General features: G+C 42.6%; 1 protein-coding gene across 1 annotated transcript in view; it reads right to left on the bottom strand.

The window, feature by feature from the left end:
- gnao1b (guanine nucleotide binding protein (G protein), alpha activating activity polypeptide O, b) overlaps positions 1-23628 on the bottom strand; it is an 89537-nt gene that overhangs the window by 11739 nt on the left and 54170 nt on the right. The window contains exons 4-7 of the mRNA XM_042340414.1: positions 22093-22253; positions 12882-13010; positions 11413-11542; positions 920-1073 (exon numbers count right to left, since the gene is read on the bottom strand). Coding sequence (XP_042196348.1) covers positions 920-1073; positions 11413-11542; positions 12882-13010; positions 22093-22253 — 574 coding nt within the window. The remainder of the gene's footprint in view (positions 1-919; positions 1074-11412; positions 11543-12881; positions 13011-22092; positions 22254-23628) is intronic.

Here is a 23628-nt window from a genome sequence, read left to right as displayed (position 1 = left end):
GAAAGTCTGAATTATATGATAGAGAGTGCCACTGTTAACTTGGGCTGCAATATATTCAAAGAAGTCAACAAAGTTTGACAGACATGAATTACATTCATAGAAATGACAAGAGTAAAATAAAAGCCTTCAGAATCTCTGCTGGTGTCAGGTTCTCCAGTGGAGCTAAACACACTGATTTCAATTTCCTTGCTCTTACATTATTCCTCTTTAACTCCTCTTCACTATTCCTATTTCTATAATTCTCTTTTAAATGTTTTTAAAATGTATGAGTTTCAATAGCCACTTGTGGTAAAGCATTTCCCTGTTAACAACCCTCCCTCTGCAAGAAAAGATTTCTTCTAACCTCCCCATTATTTCTTGTAGTAATAATCGCGAGATCATGTCCCTTGTTACCAACTTCGCTGCTGTATTGCTGGTTTCTTAAGTTACTGCTGTATGAGGAAAATGCTTCAGCTGCTTCTTGGAATATATTATTTTACATTTCAATAATGTGAGGAGGGGAGGCCAGTTATCCATGTAGATACACAAGACCAGCATAACTTGATTGGAGTCTTGGAGTGGGTTTAATCTGTGATTGTCACAATAAGTGTTGGAAGTGATGATGAACACATTTGAAAAATGTGTTTTAAAAATAACAAAATTTGGAGGGCTCAAGCATACCCCACCCCATAATACTGTTACTCTCTCTCACGCACACACACACACATCCACGGACACAAATATTTCAGAAATTGCTGATCACATTGTCCCTTTTAGTCTTTGCAAGAGAATGGTTAATTTTGTTAGTGAAATATTTCTATTGAGCGGGCAGGCTGGCCCAGGAGAGTGACACACACAAGTCCACTAAAAGAGAGAGGCAGTCACCTTCAGAGAAACACAGATAGGGACAGAGGCGAGTTGAACACAATAAGATTCCTACCTGTGTACTCAGGGAAACAGATTGTGAGAGGCGACTTCTTAATCTTCTCCGCAAACAAGTCCTTCTTGTTCAGGAAAAGGATAATGGAGGTGTCGATGAAGAACTTATTATTACAGATGGAGTCAAACAGCATAAGAGATTCGTGCATGCGGTTCTGCAGCAGGAGACAGGGAGAGAAGAGAGAGAAAGAGGGAGGACTGGTTAGCATCAGAAGGAGGAAACTACTAATGAGTCCAGTTAATAAACAGAGCCAATAGGTATAAGGCACAAGAAAGCTCGCAATCAAACTCATTCCAAACTTCAAGAAAGAAATTCACAGATACTTTGACGTAGACCGATGGCGTAACATCGACCGGCTTCTTAGAGGATTCATTCATTCAAGTGGCATTCATTCTGAAAGTCAAATAGTCCTTTGCTCTCTTCTTTAGGGCCATGTTTTGTATATTGACATTCCATACCATGGAAGCCAGTTGGGTTCTACTACATGTGCTCTTGCAAAAATAATAATAATAATACAATAATAATAATGATAACTCTGTCCGGTGTAAACGTTTCATGAGCCAACTGGGGAGGATAGAGGAAAACGAGTGCCCCACATACTTGAGATTTCCTTATTACAATTCAGAGATCAACCAGGCTGTATGCTTTTTTGCAGTATTGCCTGGTCGAGCTACTGCCTTTGCTGTTCAATCACATCCATCCCAATTTCGTCACTTTCTTCTGGTTGAACACAGAAGCACTGAAACCCATTGATTGACATTCATTGACCTGCATTCATGCCAGAATCGGGAAACCCTTTAGCAAAGGGCCCCTGGGATCTGTAATCGCACAAGCTCTTCAACTGGCTTCTCTGCTGAGAAGGAAGCTAGAGAGTCACATGAACTCTCCAAACACTCAAAGGTTCTGAAAAACTCAGAATTGTGCAATCAAATGAACCAATTATATAAATACTCAAACATCAAGCTCACAAAGTACGTACAGCATGGAAACACACCACTCGGCCCAATCAGTCAATACTAGTGTTTATACTCCATACGAGTCTCCACCCACTCCTTACTCCCTCCCATACTCTTCTGTTCCTCTCTCCCTTATGTGAAGATCTAGCTTCCTCTGGAATGTATCTATGGTATCTAAAAGCTCTTGGCTCTCATTACGGTACTGACAAACCCTCTCTACATACTACTCATTAACGACAGCAATCTGGAGAGAGGACCATCCACCCAGAAATAACTTTGTGTATTTGTAGAATACCTCTATGGAAGCCAACTGAAAATGGTTACAGTTGTATGGAAATAAACTGAAGTTCTATGTAAATACACAGCAGCAGATAGTGTAGTTGAAATAAAACCAATCACATCATGCCAGCCATTCAATGTACAAGATTATGCTGTACACATCTAGGATGCCAATACCAACACTCTTTGTTCTGTTCTCGAATACCTGGTTCTCTGCTACAGTAGGTACACAATTTACTCAGAGAGTATCACCTATTGTGAAACTGCATAGCCAACAGAATCTCAAGTAGTCCCACCAAAGGTTGGCAGCAGGACCAAGTAAAGGAAGGTGAGAGATTTGCCAAATGTGCCCAAATGTGACAAAGAGTGAGGCAAAACCCTGGTAATATTCTGCCTAGACCTTCGGAAAGCACCTGGGACTATAAAGCAACGGGAAGTGAAAGCAAGTCAGGCGTTCCATTTTGTTGGATAACTGAGGATATAAATGCTATGTAGACACTCTACTCACCATGATAAAATGCAAGGTTGGAGCATTGCTCATCTTCTGCCACTAGTTGTAACCAATATTTTTTTTTACAAAACAGCAATATATTTACAAAATATATACTTTCTGCACATTTGACTCCTTAAAGAGGCTCCTCTGAGAAGCCAAGATCTGCCATTGAAAGATTGCACTCAACATGACCAGGACAGGGAGAAACCACACAAACACACCCTATAAGAAAGAGCTGGCACTTTATTGACATCTCATTGATAATTACATTAACATCAACAACAACTCGCATTTATATAGTACCCTTCACGTGGGGAAGGGTCTCGGAGTGCTTAAGAGTGGTGGAGCTGTGGATCGAACCTAATACCTGGGTTATGTACAGGCTCAGCAAGTCTTAGGGATAGGTTGGGGAGGTTGAGGAGCTCAGAGCCACAGGAGATAAGACGTTAACAGAAGCCGAGGAATAAGGCTTCTGTCTCGTCCACGTTCAGCTGCAGGAAGTTTGTGCTCATCCAGGCCTTGATGTCTGACAGACAAGCTGACAGAAAATCAGCGGACTTGGAGTTGCAGCTGGTTGAGGAGAAGTAGATTTGGGTGTCATCTGAATACATGTGGAAGTTTACCCCGCGTCTGTGGATGACATTGCCGAAAAGGAACATGAGGAAAAGGAGGGGGCCAAGGATGGAGCCATGGGGTATGGGCCAGGTGGATGTGCAGGAGGAAAGACGGTATTCACAACAGAAAACTACCACTTAAGTCATCATGATGCTAATATGCCAGCTGCATTTATTTATGCATTTATACACATGCTTAACTCGCCACTCCGGATAACTTGTCACTGAGCCCCTTTTCCCCTGAAGTGACGAGTTATCAGACGTTTATTGTATTTACCTGCATGAACAGATCAACGTTCACTTTGGTACAGAACGATTTATAAATACATTCTCACGCAATAAATAAATAACAGCTGAGTGCTGGTCACACTATGTGGTGACTCGAGATGAAGTTCTGGCTCCTTCTCCTATGCAGTAGTCGCTGGGACTCTGCCATTGAACTGTGACAGAGCAATGGGGGTCCTGAGGGTTCCTCTGTAGCAAAGGGAGGATAAACCCTGGAACAATTGTATTGGTCTCAGACAAAGGTTTAATCCAAAGCCCAAATACAGGTACTCCGCACAGTTCATTGATGTAAAGCACTCCAATCTGGCTGAACTTTGCCCAACTTAGTTTAATGGCACTATGTAGATGAGATGGTAAGAAGTTATCCTTCTTTGTGGTTCATAGTTTGGAAAGGAACACTCATGGCACAAGAACAGTGAGCCTTACAAAGGCATGTGACAGACTGCTAGGCAAACCCTCAACATCTTCTTGTTGTTTGCCAATACTGCTCTATTTTGAAGCCCTTGAGGACCAGGACTATGCAGGCCCTTTGACAAAATACTCACAGCCCTTTGCCAAACAGAAAATGCGCACACACCATGAGGTCGAATACAACAACAATAGCTTGCATTTATGTAACACCCTTCATGTGGGGTAGTGCCTCAGTGTGCGTAGTAATTGCGTAGCTTGACACTGAGCAGGGGAGAGGTAGGGGGTGACCATAGGCACGGTTGAAGAAAGTCTTCAAGTGTGATTTGAAGACTGGGAAGGAGGTGGCAAGGTGGCGGGACTGAGGGAGGGAGTTCCAAAATTTGGGGTCTAGTGACTGAAAGCACAGCAGTCGATGGTGGAGCGGAAGGGACGAGGGACAAGCAGGAGGCAGGAACTAGCTGAGTGCAAGTAGCGAGTAGTGGTATAAGCAGGTCAGAGAGATAGGGGGGTGCCAGAGGATAAGTGGATTAAATACAAGTCTGAGGATCAATTTGTAACAGAGCGATTTGTAACAGGACTTGCTAATGGCTGTTACTTCCAATGTCCAAAAGTTAATCAAGTTAACCTTTGGGAATTCTGTTCCAATGCAATTTACTTCCAGAACTGAGTTCCTGGAGGTTTGACACACTCTGGGCACCAACAGGATAATACTCCTGTTAGAGAATCATTGTGTATCTAAACCTGATGTGAAAGTTCATGAATTCACATCCAAAACAGTGCTCTGACACACCACCACTGCAGACTGGTTCTCTTCCCAACTACATTGCATGGTTTGAAAGATATCCACTGGCTGGATACCATTGATTCAGTCAATGAAGTCTCACATTCCAATCCTGGCCCATGGCCAACAGTACCTGAACAATCAGAGCCAGGACACATTTCTCTGTGAGATAAATTCCCGATACCAATATTATTCTACAAGCAAACAAAAGCACAATAAATTAGCTTATCTGTTGAATAGTTAAACTCTGCAAAACTGCTTAAACGCTGGTATTTCATGTGAAAATTGTCCAAAACCCACATTCATTTGGCAGATTCAAAAGCGAAGTTTGTGGATGAATAATTCTCTACCATTTCTCCAATATACCTTTTCTTTACTTTTTAAAAAAAAATTGGGGGAAATATTTCTCCAAACAAGACAAAACTGAGAAAGCTTATTCTCTTTTGGAGATAATAAAACATTCAGAAGGCACAACAGCGAATGGGGCTGGTGAATTTTGCACAGCAACATAGAAAAATACAGGAGCTTCATTGTCATGTGTATATACGTGTGTGCCCATCGATGAGTGTGAGTGCTCAGGGCAGTGAATGCTTGTGCGAGAGTGAGTACCTGAGTATGAGAATGGATGAGTATGATGTATGTAAAGGAGGCAGTGCCTGTGTTGGTATGTCATATTACTAGGTGCTATGTTGAGTGAAGATAGAATTTGTCTGGATCTATTCTGTGGCTTAGCAGCAGTTGCACAATACTCTGTGGGGAGTTGGAGGGATTTTTTTTAAACAGGAGTAAAGCCTGCATCAGAACATCCCAGAAATGCTGTGTTTGCCACACTCTACTAACTAGCAAAGTCCAAGGCCTCGCAGATTATTCGCAATGATAACATCAATTGCTGCATCAAAAACAAACTGAATGTTATTAGTGTCGGTGGCACAGGTGGTGTGTGTGTAGATCAGCTTGATCAATGATTTGTTCTTTTTCTCGTACTGGGACTGAATGCAAGACACAGCTTCAGCAAACAGGTTGGGGCCTGAAAGAGAGACAAAGAACAGAAATAAGATAACATCAGGTACATTCAACCATGTTCCTCACGCTTACTTTGCCAGGTTCGTTTATTGTCCCAGGTACTAGCCCTTTTGGTTAACCTCAGTCGAGATAATGCTTGAGCTAACTAACAGTGGTGTTCCAGTGAATGAGTCTGAAGATCCTCAATCACATCAAAAATGTGACTTTGCAAGCTGACATTGCCCTCTCCTTCTGTGACACCTGTTTCAGTAATGGTAAGCTGCAATAAGCACACAAGAGGCGAGTGCATGGATGGGCCTCAGGTTCCTGGTGTAGAGTATTTTTTTGAAAAGGTAAAACCGGATTTGCATAAACGAACGTAAAGAGCTGATAGACTAAATTGTAATAAGCTGACTTGTACTTTAGCTATGGAAGAAAAGGTCTTCTCAAAACCAAAACCTTCCTTCAATTACCATCCCTTGCAGTGACTTCTTCACTCAAACTGATGTATATATAGAGGAGAACAAGCACCTCTACAGTGATTTATGGAGGACAAATCCAATCAAAGACTAGGAGGATATTTCTAGCCTTGCAATTGAAACTATAGTGTTTGTTGTGTGAAGGTTGAGATGAATTGCTCTATGTATAGGAGCACAGTTACACAGGCATCTTCCAGTCAGTGCTGGGATTTAGTGGCTATTATTCATGTGTGAGGTTTCACACGGAATCTGCAGGCTGCCTGTCTCTACCACTGCCTCTCCTCTTGGACCGTCAAGACCCTCATCCAGGCCTTTATCACATCCAGGATTGACAACTCGAATGCTCAGTTTGTTTGTCTCCCCAGCTCCTCCCTACTCAAACTGCAGAATAGCCAGATTTCTGTGCCCTTTGTCCTCTCCCCCACTCGTCTCCAAAACCCATCACTATCTTCTCACTCGGCTCCCTTGGTTCTCCATCTCCCAGTGGATCAAGTTCAAGATCTTTGTCCCCACCTTTAAATCCCCACCCTACCTCTGTGACCTCCTTCAACTCTACTGACTTGGTAAGTCCCTCCACTCAGGAGGCAACGTCCTGCTTCATGTCTCCTGCCCTACACACCCACCAACACCGAACCAGCTTTCAGCCATTCTGCCCCTGCTCTCTAGAACTCTTTCCTGGGGCCATCTGACTTGCTCCCTCTCTCCCTTCTCTCTTTCAAGGCATGTCTGAAAATGTAGCTCTTTGACTGCGCTTTTAGTCATCTTTCCCCTCCGCCACCCCTGGGCTTCCACCTCCAGCTCAGGTACCCAGCCAGCCCTGTGAATGCACTTTGGGATGTTCTCTGGACATGAATGAGGTTGTATAAATATAAACTGTATCGTACTGTTCAACCGAGGGGGTTCACAGCTAAGCTTGATCTTATTCTTAGCTGAAGAGGTCTCTGGATAGTAAGCAGGAGTAGGAACCTTAGTTGAGTTTTTCAGGTGGGGGAGCTAAGCCAATTGTAGCTACAATTGCTACCCCAGTTATCGGCTAACTCAGCACAGAGCAGGGACCCTGTGCCTTTGAACCTATATGTAAGGTCCCTTTTCGGTGGTCTTACCATTATGTGCTTCATTCCTATTTTGGTTCAAGCATTGCTTCAATGAGTGTCAGCCTGGTGCAGTGGTAGCACTCTCACTTCTGAGTCAGAAGGTTGTGGGTTCATGCCCTACATCGGGATTTGGAATCACATAGTCTAAGCTGACACTCCAATACAGTGCTGGGTGGGGTGGGGGGGTTACATTGTCGGAGGTGCCATCTTTCGGATCACATGTTAAATTGAGGTTTTGTCTGCCTGTTTGGGTTGATGTTAAAGATCGCATGGCACTACTCGAAAAGAGAAGGGAGTTTCTCCCGGTGTCCTGGCAAACAAATCCCCCAAATAAAAATGTTCCCTTGCTCCTCAGCTGAATGTGGGACATTGCTGTGCCCAATTAGCTGCCGCATTTTTCCCACACAGTCAATCCACTTTACAGTATATCCTGTGAAGCGCTTTGAAACATCGCGATGATGTGATAAGGTGCTATAACAAATACAAGGGTTACTATTATTATGTAATAGGAGATACAATAGTTGTATATGAGTGCTCAGTATTCCACTGATAGGACCTAATATAGGATTTCAAGGAATGCCTAGCTATTTCTGATAGTTTGTCACAGCAAATAGATACTTTCCTTTAACCATTCAGTTCTATTAGCAGATACTGGGGCAATGATTCTCCAGTCTTCAGTAAACTGACTGTGTGAGTATCTAAAGAGATCTCTCTTCATAATTCATAATCGCAGTCTGTACTTTTACCAACGAATAGAGATCTCTCCCAAGGTCGAATTCAAAAGAAATCAATTGATTCTGATACTTCAAATAATCCCCAGCCCTGGCCTTGCTGTGGGCAGCTGTGGAGAAGATCTTGTTAGTTACCTGTGTACTCAGGGAAGCAGATCGTTAGCGGGGATTTCTTTATTTTCTCCTCAAATATATCCTTCTTGTTGAGAAAGAGGATGATGGAAGTGTCTGTAAACCATTTGTTGTTACAGATACTGTCGAACAACTTCAGTGACTCGTGCATGCGATTCTGAAACACAAAGAAGCCAGCGTCATCCCAAGCCCTACAGGCAACCCGAACCCGAACACATACAATCTCTGCAACTAAACCGAAAAGACATGGTTTCACCTGGTTACATTTTGTTAAACTCAGAGTTAACCATTTTTTAAAAGCAACATGCCTTCAACGCATTATACATATAGGTTAAAACTTCATTTATTTTATTGTTTTTTAAAAAAGCTCATTGCAGTAATTATAGAGGGTATAAATCATGCATCATCATGCGTATATATCAGCTACTCTTGTGAGGATTTGGTGCCCTTTATTATCTCCGAGCTCAGAATCCATGCAGAAATGTTCAACTAGAGTAGATGACAAACATTAAATTGGATGCATTAACCAAGGATGACACAGGCAGGTCCTTGAATTAATGCTGACTTGAAAACAGGCGGTGGGTAACCTTTTCCTGACCTTTCAGACTTTGTCGTGATTTTTTTGGGGGAAAAACTGCTAGGAATTGAAGATGGATTTTGAAAGGCTCAAGTGAAGGGACTAACACAGAGGGACAGAAAAAAAACCCTATAAGTTTGCAAACTTACTGAACACCACAATGTCAGCTCACAGAGATATTTGCCCAATGCAAAAACAAGGACTACCAAAAGCAAGGACAGGACACATGCCAAAGCAAAGTCAGAGACAGAATTTTTTTTGTGTGTGGGGGGGGTGATGGGATACAGACTCCCATGTCTTCTGCATGGTACATAGTGTGTGGGAAGAGCTCATGACAAAGTCCAGGCCGGAGGTGACACTGCTGCTTTCAATTCTTTGGTCAAGAGAAGCTTCATTCATACCTGACAATTTGGCCTGGTCGCTCAAAATCGGCTCATTATTAGCCTTTTGTTTGCAACAGTCAGCCGCTGGCGGAATGGTGTGACGTGCTGAGTGCTGAGCCTGTAGCGAGAGGCTGTTGCTAGAGGGTGCCTCCTTCCCCGAGGAATGGATGTGATAACAGAGAGCAGGTAAAAGGAGGATGAAGCACACCCAGAGAGTCATGGGATGGTCACACGTTACACTGCCACGGTGCAATGTCAAAATCACCATTACCATTGCAGTGGGCCCCAGAGGAGGCAGCTCTTCACAGAATAAACAATGCAGAGTGGAATTTAGCCAGAGAGCCTTGAAACGTTACACAAGCACACAAAAAAAGGCACATTTCATCACATTTTACTTCCTAGTCAGTCTTTGGTGCGACGAGATCCTTAAAACACAATGTTCGTGGTCGAGTTACTGAATATTTCAACATTTTATTCCACCATCGTGTGAGCTTCCCCAACCCGTCACACGCACACCTGTTTCACTCTTATGCATTGTGCCGCCATCACCTTAAGGTTGTAGCCGTTAGAACATCCTTCAAGAACCCTCCCCACTGATCGCAGCCCACACCTCAGAGCAAACATTCCCTGGCCTGAACAAGACATCACACATCAAGCGTAACAGTTCACTATTCCAAGCGACTTGCGCATTCTTGCAGAAATGACCATTTGGATTATTTTAGTCAAACCCATGGTGAAAGAGCTGAGTAGAATTGAACAATAATATACAGAAAGACCACAATACTACAGTATAACCCTATTCCCTTCCCAGCTCCCCAGCTCTTGTTCACTTCACTGCACCGCTTCTCAACATTTTATTCTCAAACACATTATACTCAGCACGGGGAGGAACAACATTAGTTACATTGCCCCACATATCCCTTGTACACAGAGGGAGGAGGGCAGTGAGGGATAGTCTACCAATTTACAACACCGCTCCTGGCGACACAGATTCAAAGGAACAGCCTGATATTATACTTTGTGTCAACATCATCCTCTTTATCACACTGCAACAAAATGCTTACACATCTTAGATTGCGTAATTCTATTCCGTACCCCTCCCACCACCCGGCCCCTTGGGGGTCATTTCCTGTTGAATTAAAAGAGATTTAATCAGACATATCAGAATCCTCAGAGTGACTGAGTGTCCACTTGGCGTGATATTAGTTGCAGACAATCAGAACTGGTATCATTGGCAAAATTATCTGTCCCTGTTTCACACTGGTTTTGTTTCTTTAGCCTCTGGATTCCATCAACTACATTTCCAGCTGCTGCCATTGCCAATCATGTAAATTAATTAAAACAATAAAAGAAAAACAAGGCAGGCAACCTGCCAGAGACCAGACTTTGCTCCTTCTTGCAAACAGCGGCACTAATACTGAGGGGAATGGTAATGTGCTCCAGCCACACACACTGTGCTGGTCAGTCTGGGTGCCTTAGGAAACAAACTTGGCACAATAAACAGAAAGTGTGCCCAGGTACAAGAGCCAAAACATATCACCTTTGGTCAGTGTCTCAGGGCCACATCCAGAAACAACACCCTGTTTGTCTTTCACAGTTTGAAAAAAACGAGGGGACAGTGAGGGTCTGCCTCAGGCTCCCGGCCACTAGGATCAGGGACTATATAGTGAGGGAGAAGCTGAAGCTCGGCTCAACCACAGCAAAGGCCAGATGGGGCCTGACGCTGGCAGGTGCTGCTCCAGGACAAACTGCTCAGGGCGCACCCACCGGGTAGCCCACTAGCGCACCCAAAACTGACTGAAGTAAGGGTACAGAAGGACGCTCGAGATGTAACCAAAGACTAACACGAAAATGTCTGTACGGTAAACATGTGCCCGTATAGTGCACATTGGGGCGCCTTCCGAAAGCGTGGGGGCCGGGAGTGCTGAAATAGATTAATCTGAATCTTACATCCAGGTTTTTACACTATTTGTGCACACAAACATACACTCCAATATGTACGCACTCATTGTGTATATGTGAGCAATTGCACCCATCGCTGACACATGGCAATGAACCCGTGGGTCAGTCCCTTGCCAAACACCGGACACTTGTTCACACAAGACCTGCAGGACAAGAGACCAGAGCGCTCACTCCCTCGGACATGTTACCACCACACACCCACAAATATACACACCCACACACACATACACCTATACACACATGTACACCCACACCACACCCACCCACCCACACCTTGCTTTTGACCAACGACATCTCTCTGCAGCCGTACTCACCGTGGTCTCATCCTCGTGAAGCACCTGATCATAGCCGCTCAGTGCCACGCAGAAAATAATCGCTGTCACATCTTCAAAGCAATGGATCCATTTCTTTCTCTCTGACCGTTGACCCCCCACATCAAAGAGCCTGTGAAAGGAACCATTTCAATTCAGTTCAGTGACCGACAAACTCGAGAATCTGTGACATTTCCTGTCATATCTCCCTTCAGAAAGTTAATCTTAGTTCTGGGCTCACCAACAAGAGCTAATTAATGCAATCCACCTGTTATCGAATCCCGTGAGCCACACTTTCTCCAATCTGCAGGTATCTGGAACTATCTCCTGGAGAATTAGCTAATAAAGCTTTGTAAAGTCACTTAGTAAAGTAGGTCTTTTGAAATGCAAACAAGACCTTGGGGAGAGGAAACAGATTGCCACGTCTGAACAATCACTCAAAGAAGAACCAATCTGTTCAATACCTCGTATTGCTCTATGCAACGTGAGTCTCTGTCTACAAGCAATAGTGAAATAGTAATTCTGTGCAACAGAATCACGGGAGATGCTTATGTCTCTGTTGAAAGTATATGAGAGGGAGGGAAAGTGGATGGGCAGACTGTTACTGGCAGAGCCAACACTGAGCTGCTATTAACATCCATGTTGATGGCAATGTAACAATCTACCACTAATGTTGTGAGGATGCATGATTATACAGCATGGAATTACGTCTGGAACCCACTGCTCCTGCCCAGGACTCTGCCACTCGTAAGCTCAAGATCGTGTCTTGAAAAGCAGTGAACTTCAAGGTTGGTGGAAGCGACCTTGAAGCGAAAAAGCCTAATGAAGAGTACAGTCTTGTCCATCCAATAAAGGAATAGGCGCATGAGTTGCATTGTCATTACCTTTACAATGGGGTTGAAAAAGAATTCAGACGATGGGAAAACGCAGTACCAATGGCACGAGTCCCGGGACATTAATGCATCTCGTGCAAGGAAACCTATGTACATTGCAAAAGCTCTGCTCAGAGACTCTCTCATGTTGTTGTGAATCAACTTGAGGGACCTGGGCTTCCAAGCACGAGAAGCACCTTCAGCTGATGCTCACACCATTCAACATTACCCCTTTTTCCATTTGAGAGCTTCATATCGTTTCTATTACTAATGGGGCTCCAAACAGCGTGATTGTGGCCTTCATGAGTGTGCGCATCTGGTGGGAGTTGGAAGGTCATTGTTTTACTGCAATGAAACCAGTTCAAATACATTTGAGCATCACTCAGCAGGCTGGGATAGAGCCAATCCTGGGATGCTGTACATGGGGAGATGGCTAAATCCTATCTAATATTGATCTATGTGTTTGACTAGAATGAGTTGCTGTCTATGGGGAGGCTGTTAATTCCTATCAGTTACTAATCTGTGTGTACCTTGGGTAGGAATCTCCTGCCTTCCAGCACAGTCATTCCGGTCTGATTCAGTTTGTTTTGATGATCTTACCTGAAATGGAGGTTTTTGAATGTAAAGTGGGTTTCTACGATGCCAGTGGTCTTCACTCTGGTTCGAAGGATATCCTGCTCTGTGGGCTGATAATCAGGCCCTCCGATTCGATCTAAGCATTCTAGATAACTGCAAAAAAACACAGGAGTCATTAGAAAGGGGCACCTGAAATGCACTAAACAGCACAGACTTTCTAACAGATCACATCAAACCAAATGACCAGTGGTTCTGACATCTAAATGAACAGCCATCTCCACACAGACAATAGGAAAACGCAGTACCAATGGCACAAATACCGGAAAAAGCACCTCAGGACATGAGCACATCTCATTTGAGCTTCAGATATTTTTCTCCCCTTGCTACACGATGTGCTACTTTTCATGGACTCTAATGTGTGGTGATTACTAATGGGTCTCTCTTAATAATGGCTCCAAGTCACAGATGAGAATTTCCCTGAACTGGTTACGAGACGTACAACATGCCGAATCGTGGGAATTCAGCTATGTAGATTGTGCTGTGTGTATGTTGGCGTGATATCCTCTGGTTACAGGAAAGTCTCTCCTTTTGCGACTTGGGAGTCACGGTTACAGAATCTAGTCACAAACCTCTGGATATCACACCACATTTATGATACCCATTTTTTGGATCAATTTAATTAATTTAATTCCAGAATTGACCTCACCCGTATCTATTCTCGACCTCACTACTGACCTATACTAAATTCAAATAGCAAGTGCGGAATTGCAGATGGAAAGACAGGTGGATTTTGTTGTTAAGGCACAAAGCATGATGAACAAACTAATTTAGATATAATGGAAAAATCCTTTTAAGGCAAGGATATTTCAGCTCAGCTAGGAAGCACTGACATCGCAAGATCCTTCCCAAAGGAGCACAAAGAGACAATAATAGAGCGAAGAGCACTGGATTCTCATCAGGTATTTATATCTGGAATTGAATCTCCTCCACGTACATTACTTGAAAGTTAGTGAACCATTTTTGTTTCATGCAGTAATTGGGCATTTTTAAATGCAATTATGCTGAGTTTCTGAACTCTGCTGAGAGCTCTCGCCCACAAATATACAGTCAATTCACTTTACAGTATATTCGGTGAAGTGCTTTGAGACGTCTCAAAGACGTGCAAAGCACTATATCAAATGCAAGGATTATTATTTATTATTATAGCTCTCACTGCTCTTAGTGGTTTTATATATGGATCATTTATCCTGCCTGTTGCCAGAGAGAAGGCAAGAATATAAACCACAATTTCAAACAATCTGAAACCCTTGATTTCTCATGATTAAGAGCACTGTTTTAAAATTGAAGATCATGTAGAATTTTGCAAATTGTTTAAATTAACTCTTAGTTTTAAACTTGCTCTTTTAAAGAACTGCACCAAACCCTCTTCTAAAATGAGTCTGAATTTAAAAATATTCCAAATTTCTGCACAATCTTACATTTTTAGCCAATGGTCTTGAGGCGAAGCTCATGAGAATAAAAATAAAAGACTGCATGGGATGAAAAGAAGTAGGAATCTTGGTTGATTTTTCTGCACTGCCCAACTATCCTCCAGGGGGGGAGGTAAAGTGGAGTCTTCTTGGAGCTGAACTGGTTCCAAGGTGCCATGTTTGGCAAAGGATCATTAGAATTGAGCCAACCCTCTGTGGCTGTCTTGGTAGTCCAGTTCCTGAGCCACTAGGATCTACAGTACTCTGATGAGAGCCAGGCAGCCAGCCTGGCTCAATGACAGGACTTTGAGGGGCAGACCGTCCCAAAGGAGTTTCTTTACTGCGATCCTTAACTTAATTAATACCAGTGTTTATTTAACTGCTCTTCATGAAGTGCTTACGAGAAGATAAATTGAGAGACGCAGGTAAGCAAGAATAACTAGCATGATCTACAGAAAGATTCAGATTGGGATATGTGATTACAGAGCATGTCAACGTATCCGGATATGATCAACTGTTCCTACAGAATCTTTTTGGATTTGCTAAACCTGTGCATCACATTAAGCTTAATGCTTTGGAAATCACATGTTCATCACCCACATAACTGCTGCAGCAATGCCAAACTACATCAAAGAGAAGATGGGGCCATTCAATATTTATGCTGTTAACCATGCTTTCAAAATGGTATCAAATATTGAAATGAATGCTGGTCCTTACCGTTTCTGAACGGCCTTTGCTAGTTGTGGCAGTGATGTTTTCACTTCCACTGCTTCGGGAGGTGAGTAGCAAGTAATCCTAAAATCTTGTGTACCTCATACTTGCTGGTCTCTGTGCATCTTTCACCAGTGCACCCGTTGTGGTGGAGTGACTCAAGACTTCAGAACAGGTAAAAGAAAAGTAATTCTCGCTGATCCATATATCTACTGACAATCTAATAAGGAATTGCAGGTGCCAATTGGTGCTTCACCTTTAACTGTGGCTCTTATTTGTACTTAGTTGTGGAGTCACTGATTCAATAGATTACTCATTGCAAAAATACAGGATGGTTAATTGAAAAAGGCAGGAATTATCAGGGGTTTTGTCAGTAATACTGTGCTGGGTTGAACTAACGTAGAGAGTCAGCCACACTGCAACAGGGTTGCACTATTGAAGTTTAAATCAGTCACACTGTGTCAGGGCTACACTATTGCAGGTTATGTCAATTACACTGTGCCAGGGCTGCAGGTTAAGTCAGTCAAGTGGAATAGCCTTTGCCATTTTGAAATGGTCAAATCAAAAAATGAGCCATGATTTACAGTTGGATTGCTTCACTGGACCTTAGCCAATACACCTTTGAGCAACCGGGCAAAAGTTTGGGAAATATTGTACCAGACATGTTTGATGGAATAATCTCCTAATTGTATTGTGTAGAATTCATGTTAGAACAGATGATTCAAGGTCTGTGACAGGCTTCACTATGTAGGTCCAAACAGTGATAATTTGACTATTGTGAGCCAGTCACACTTTGAGGCTTCAATAATTTAGGGTTAGTCACACAGCAACACAATGTCATTGGCACGTTTTCTGTCAGTTACACAGAACCACTCTCTTTCCCTTCCTAGATTAGTTGAAACAGAAATTCTATGATTCCAAAGTCTGCTCATCAGTGTCAGTCTCTGCACAACACAGAGGGCAGATGCAGTGTTCCTGAATAGACATTTTTTTTTCTTTGGTCCAAACCATTCACATCTTAAGCTGTCACACAGCAAATCCTGACCATCCTTCAGGCAAGCTGTCAGGAAGCTGCTATTTTTATTTTCTGGTGCCGGGGTTGATGAAATTTGATGACAAATGCCAGTGCTAAGATTTATCACATCTCCACTCACCTAGTCAAGGGACAGATTAGAAATGTTTACAGAAGTCTCTCTGATCACACATTTGTTGTAAACTAACGTAGAATCTAATTTTCTTTAAATCCCTCCCCATCACTAGCCACCTTTCCCTTTACTTTGCAGTGGACTCGATGCAAGGAAGCAGAGAATGAAAAACATTCAGCCCATCAAGCCTGTTCCTTCCACAAAAATCTATTCTATGAAGACTCTACCCAATTTATTCAGGAGATTATTCAATTCCCAAGCTTTCTCCCTCACTCAAAGATGCAGTGGCAACGTTCCAGAAGACATATGAAACCTCATATGTTTGGCTTTACAACCTTCACTCCCATTTCTAACCCAACATTTATCCAGCTCTTTTGAAAGGAGTTAATCCACAGATTGATAATTTCTTAAACTCAGTTAATCGCACACGTTCAATGTTCTACAGGAAGGATAATTTTTCTTAACCTAAAATCTTGCCGGAGCCTTGTTCAACCTTTACTCATATTCTGCACGTACAAGCTCAAAGCAAGCTGTTTAAATCTACATTATTCAGTCCTCATCTCATTTTCAGTGAAAATAAATTCACATTTTTGAGCCCTACTGTAGTCATCCATGTTCCCTTCTCTGAATCCCACCCGTTGCAATCCCAAAGGCAGCTGAGATTGACATGCTTTAAACCACTGAAAGGATCCTCTTAGTGATTCTGAAACATTGTACTCATCTCTCCTCCCCTGGGAATCCATCGAGTATCTGTTGGATTTTGTAGCTCTACTCTGGTTGTAATAGGGATTTTATCAAATTTCTTTGTAACAGTGTCCATCAAAATGTCTTCTGATATACAAACTGCTTTAAGATGCCTCTGCCTCTGAAAACCATGGGGAATTTTAGTCTGTGTCTGTAAATCAGGTGATGTTCATTGGGGAAATTTCAGCTTATCGTGCTGGACTATCAAAGGTAAGGCACTCCATCACAGCCTGGGCTATATAACTCGCTTGACACCTTAATCAGATTCTTTCTCGTCTTACAATAACTATGACAGCACAAAGCTAAAACGAACAGCCCTGAGTGATGATATTGGTAAATTATTTAGTTATTCCGCTGAGAGCAGTAATTGTCTGAGAGCACAGACTGTGGAGTTTCTCCAGGAGGGGAGCATTACACTGAAAATACTTCTCTTTATGGGTAATTACTACTTAACTCTGAATGCTGACCCCACTCCGCAAGCTTTCAGTACGGAAATGTCAGAACCACATGGCTAGACTTGCAGTATTCTTCCAAGAATACTGAAAAACTGATGAATTTATGTTGTGGTTTGTAAAGGAGTGTGTCCACAGCTCTAAAACTCATCAGATAGGCTGGAACTATCTTCAAGGAAGATCAGTGACAGATCGCCAGTAAAACACTAAAAATTGTCAGGGACTTTGACTCTCTGTGTTCTGCTGATGCGTAGAAACTCTGCAGTAAGGGTATTCCATCAGTTCTAACCAACTGCCTTAGGAGCAGGATTATTAAATGTATAGCAATTCTCTTTAATTTAAGTTCCCCAGCTTTTCTGCACGTCCCTTAACATTTTTACCTACCAAACATCCATCTCTTTTTCAATGCTCTAATGAACTCTGTGTCTATTGCTTCCTGAAGCTGCCATTCCATATTCATGCAGCTTTTTGAGTAAAGATTTTTTTTACAGCATTGCCCTATCCTCTAATTTTTAAAATGTCATTGTATTTCACTTGCACTGCAGGAAACCTCACATAAGTTGCATCAATTGGGACTGTACATTTAATATAATTTACTTCTGTGTACTTGTCAACATTGTTTTGTCAAACTTGCATAGAATCTAAACCCTTGAACGGGACTTGGGAGATTTAGGCAATTGTACGATTTATACAGATCAGACTTATGATGTTACCACCTGTGCTATGCATACATCAGTTGTGGATTGAGTGACCAAATTATTTAAAAACATTTTAACAAACAACTGGGTTCCTATTTACTGTTAGGTAAACAGAAGGATATGGTCTAAGATTTCACCCTGCCCTGGAATCGAACCCGGGTCCACTCGTTTGCGAGGCGAGCATGCTAACCAATATGCTTTAGGACTCCACTGTTTTAAGATTTATTTTAGGAGGATTTTAAAAGCAGGGGTAGAAACTTCAGGCCAAAGGGATTTTGATAGGGAGTTCCGGAGAGTGGTTACATAGTGGATGAGGAGCAGTGGACCAGAGTTGGAAGAGCACAGGTCAAAATTCTGATACTGTACACTGCTATATCCTCAATGTGTCAATACTAGTGAGATACAATTCAATAACTGAACGATTTCTGGGGAATGAAATCCAGCCAAATAGCCCAAATCTAAATCCGAGGCGCTGGTTGCATAAGATTTCCATTGTCAAATTAATAAATTTATATCTAGTAACCAGTGATCAGAGGGTCACAGGGGATTAAATGGGTTATTCTGTGATTGCAGGTCATAATATCACACTAAACAATGAGGGAACTCTCTCAATTAGGATATTGCCATTTTAAAAATTATAATTCTGAAACAGCACAGAAAAACTGAATTAATATAATGCTCCATTAGAGTGAGCTTTATGTGCTTCACTAGTGTAATCCCTTGTGCTTTTGGTGAGAGAGGATGAAAGCACAAATGAACTGGTCTATACTCTTTGTCAGTGGAGAGACGGGGAAGCATTGAGTCTGTGCAAAATCTTAACCTGATATCAAAAAGGACAAAGAACAGCAAATACATCTCGGTAGTGCTTGCCTTTCTGCTCACATTCTTCGCTCATTCTCATTCTCGCCTCTCTCAGTCACTCTGCTCACTTGTGAAATGAATTTGCCAGAATTGCAAACAGCATTTGCTGGAAAATCTGTTCAGAGCTCGCCATGCATTTCCGCCGCTTCTTTCATTACTTCTGTGTACTTGTCAGCATTTGTTACGCATCTTGCCATTGCACTTAACAGCCGTTATACATGGAATCTGTCCCATATTACTGGAAACAAATACAGTGGGACTGTACTAACAGACAATGAGCAGAGTGTGCAAGGCAATTGCCCGAGGTCCCTTCCATCAAACAATCAGGAATGAGTCCAAAGGAGCGATGCTTGACCTCGTTTCATTAAGTGGAGTCCAGGTTCTTCAGCCTCACGGAGCATTCAACAACAACCACTTGGGAATTCCTGACCGTTTCATTGGTATTGGAAGATTCTAGTATCACTGACATTTGATGAATCACTAGCTGATTTCTGTGCAGACCATAAGGGGAAATCATATAGTTTCCTGATTCCTAACTCACTTTGCTACCTGATATTCTATTTATTTTCCTGTTCAGTCTCTGAACAAATCTGCCAATGAGGCCAAAGTGTGAATGAGACACTAATTTGCTATTGACTTTCAACACCCATTATTCTCTGTACATATAGGAGATATGACTGCACACAAGGGAATGTCAGTAGGACAGGAAGAAAGTCGGATTACTTGGAAAGTTTGCAATTTAAAAGCCATCTTCTGTTCAGTCAAGATGAGGATGTGTTTCCAGTGCATTATCTGCAGTGCCAGGACTCCATCTCAGCAGCTTTTATGTTTTAGGGGAATCTGATCTATTAGTATGAAGCTTGAACCGGCTGCGTATCACTGTCCCTTTAACTTAACCACATTATTATCATTTACCTCCACTACACTCGAGTCACATTGATGCCATGAATTTGGTCTCGACGTTCAATCATCCAATTTAGTCTCAATTTAGCCCAGCAACGCACACGTTAATCATACCGAGCTGGGAATGCGAAAAGCAACTGCTAAGCGGTTTTCCTACACTGACAAAGTTGATCAACTCGAACGCTGACACTTTCAAGGTAAAGGATCTAAAAATATCTTGTTGAACTGTTTGGCATATCTCCTCAGCAACCCTTCAACTGCTCAGTCCCCAGTGTGAACCATGGTAAAGATCTTCCTATATTAATAATAATCCTTGCATTTGATATAGCGCCTTATCATGTCGTTGAGACGTCTCAAAGCGCTTCACAGAATATACCGTAAAGTGGATTTACTGTATTTTGTGGGTGAAACGTGGAAACCAATTGCCAGTGTCTCACAAACAGTCATGGATTAAGTGACCAAATAATTATTATTTATATATATTTTTCAAGGAATTATTACACCCGGAAAAGTGATCTGCCAATCGACTAACAACTGGGTTCCTCATTACTGCTAGGTAAACAGAGGCGTGTGGAGTAAGGAAACTTGCCTAAGGTTTTGCCCCACCTGGGAATCGAACACGGGTCCCCTTGCTTGCGAGGCGATCACGCTAACCACTATGTTATGGGACTCCACCAATTTTACTCTACCAAGTATTCCCAGGTCAGGTGTAGCGCAGGTTGGACCAGGTATCTCATGAAAGCATCCAAGTCAGGTACAGACTGGATTGCCATAGAACGTTCAGTACATACTCAATTAATTTCACTCTGTAAAGCTCTTTGAGATCTTTCTATCATGTGAATGGCAAAGCAGCAGCTGAAAATTCGGTCATGCCTCTACCTTTTGTGATTCATGAGTTATTCCCACTCCTGGCATATTGGTATAATGTCTTTGTATGGATTCCAAGCAGCAGCCCATTGAATCACTGGTCAGGGCACTGCTGGGTTTTAACTGCTCAGACTAATTATGAAACTGACACTAAAATGAAAATAGTTTTCGTCTTCTGTTCTCCGGCCACATGCTCCATACATATTAGTCAGAATTCCAAATCCCACAAACTAGGGCCACGCAGCACAATGTTAATGTATTAATGGGAAGGCCGAAAGCAGCATTAACTGTTTAATCATTTTCTGATTATAAAGGGGAGAGTGTGGGAAACAGATAGAACAACTGAGAAAATTGACTCTTTGTGTTGTAAATGGTATCACAGTCAATTCACTTTACAGTATAGTCTGTGAAGCGCTTTGAGACAATTCAAAGACTATATCAAATGTAAGGATTATTATGATTATTTACAATAGCAGTCCTCACAGCAGCTCCAGAATGAGCTGAACAACAGCTTAACTAAAGACAGATAGATTCACTATGAAAGCTCGGTGGGCTCTGGCCTGCTTCACGTCCCCCCCCGCTTGCTCTCCCCACTATTGGCGGGTGGACCTTCTGCCACTCTGCCCCCACCCTCTGAAAATCCATCCCGCAGTCCCTCCGCCTTGCCCCCTCCTTTTCCTCCTTCAAGACCCATCTCAAGACCTGCCTCTTTGACTGTGCTTTTGATCTCCCTGCATCCCCCCCTGCCCTCCACCCTCCCCAATCCCGACCCCCAGCTCGGGTCCGAAACTCTGTCTGTCCAGCGACTTGGAACATCCTCCTGACGTGAAAGGCACTGTACGAATGTAATTTTGTTGTTGCTATAAAACAATTTGAAGGGATTTCATTTGAAACCGAAATATACTTTCAGATACACCAAAGTAGCAGGACAAGAGGTAAGAGGTTCAGTATTGTGAAGGGAAACCTCAGGACAGACACTGAAAAATATTTCTTTACACAGGAACACAGGAAATAATTAATGATTTTAAGAAACAGCTGCAATGGAAAGACAGTTGGCTGGTATTCAGGAAGATGGAAACACGTAACATTTCGGCTCAGGGCACGGCCCAATAATCTGGTTCAAACATGTCAATGCTGTAAACCTACAGTAATGAGTGTGGATATTGTCGGTGGAAGAATGGAATATTCAGGTCTTGGACCAGTAGCTGTTCATTAAATCATGTTCAACCAAATGAGTAAGATGCGCTGACACAGTGGGCGAAACACTCCTGGTGCCTCTGCGTGCAATGACACTGACAAGGTATGCAAATGGAATCTTCACCCTGTACTGAACAACATCACTGAACTTAATGGCATGAGGGAAATCTCGCCTAGTGCATACTCACTATTGTGCAGAGTCGTTAAGCTGGTATTCGCGGGAACGGCCGAAACATTCCTGAAGCCCAGAATCTGTCCAAAGCCGTATCATGGCTGCCAGCAGCTCCGGGGAGAATGGCTCTGTGTCCTCCATCCGACTGACCACATCGCACACCATCTTAGCATCAGCCTGCGGAGAAAGAGATGATGCTTCAAAACAACATCACAACCCACAAAATCACAGAATGCAACAAGTCACAAGAAATACACCGACTATAACACAGAGGCAGCAACCCACAAATCACAGACTTCAACAAGGGATAGCAATGAACCAACCACAGGTCAAACACACACAGCACTCAGTTACTAAATGGAGGAAAATGGAGAAAGTGACGATTTTCCATGATGATATCAGTATAAATTGAAAGAGTTTTTCAAGATAGTGCAAAATTGGAGGATTAAAAGTGGATTAACACCCGGCTTTAGAGGCTTTCACTCACTCATTAACCAAAGGTGAGTTAATGGCCAGTTTTAGTACAATACGCCACGCCAGCAGAAACATCAGAGCACGAGCCTGAAATGCTCAGTCTCAGATCCCCACCTTTCTTCTTTCTACTTTCTTCCAGCAACTAATCTTCTGTGCTCTGTATAATGGTGATACATTTTGCCCACAAAGCACATTGAACCTCTTCACTTCCACATGCTTACACTGTGTGTGAGCTGTGGATAGGTGAGGTATGGCCCTGTGCTGCCGCCTGTTCTCACTGCATGGTGTTTGTAGCTGTAACCGGAGTAACAGCAGCTGTGACTTCAGCCCCGGAGGTTGCAAGCAGATGGACATTGTAGACAGTGACTACAGGCGTTACTCTTCAGAAATCAGGCCCATTCTCGCTAAGAAACAAAATAAAATCATGAATTCAGTTCAGAAATACCATATTTGGTGTGGTCATTGCAGAAGCTTTGATGCACGTTTGATCCTGACCTTGTGCAATAACCACATCAAAATATGCAAACTTAACACTTACTCTGTATACCTAATTGCATTAAAATGGTAGAGGGGAATAATGATAAAAGGAATACAGGTGCCTTTTTTAAAAAAAATCATAGCAAATTGAGGATACAAGCGTTTGGCAAACTTGATTTTGTTCCTTTGCGTCACACAATGGACTGAACTGATCAAACGTGCGTCAAAGCATCAAATGTGCAGGATCTGGACCCAAGATAATCACAGCCTTTTCTAACCTCTCTCCCAAACACTATTTCTTTTTCAATCAAAAAATCCCCTGAAAGCAGTGGGGGGATTCTTCAAAGAATTTGCAAATATTGAATCCTGTTGAATCTCATGTCGGCCTTGCAGAAATCTGCTCAGAAGCCCGATGTCATTCCTAACCTCAGATTATGGCCAGATGTTAGCTCTAAAACAGCACCTGGCAGGTGGGATGGGGAGTGACACATCCGGGTACCTAGACAATTCGAGAGTTGCAATTCCTGTTAATTAAATGTGACCCCGTCGTTTAAACCTTTCCGAGCTTTTTGGGAGGGCTGGTGACTCAGATCTGCTCAGA

The sequence above is a fragment of the Callorhinchus milii genome, unplaced genomic scaffold (assembly GCF_018977255.1).
Source record: "Callorhinchus milii isolate IMCB2004 unplaced genomic scaffold, IMCB_Cmil_1.0 Scaffold14, whole genome shotgun sequence".
NCBI lineage: Eukaryota > Metazoa > Chordata > Chondrichthyes > Chimaeriformes > Callorhinchidae > Callorhinchus > Callorhinchus milii.
Note: the sequence above shows the minus strand (reverse complement) of the source record. Positions and strands in the feature narration are given on the sequence as shown.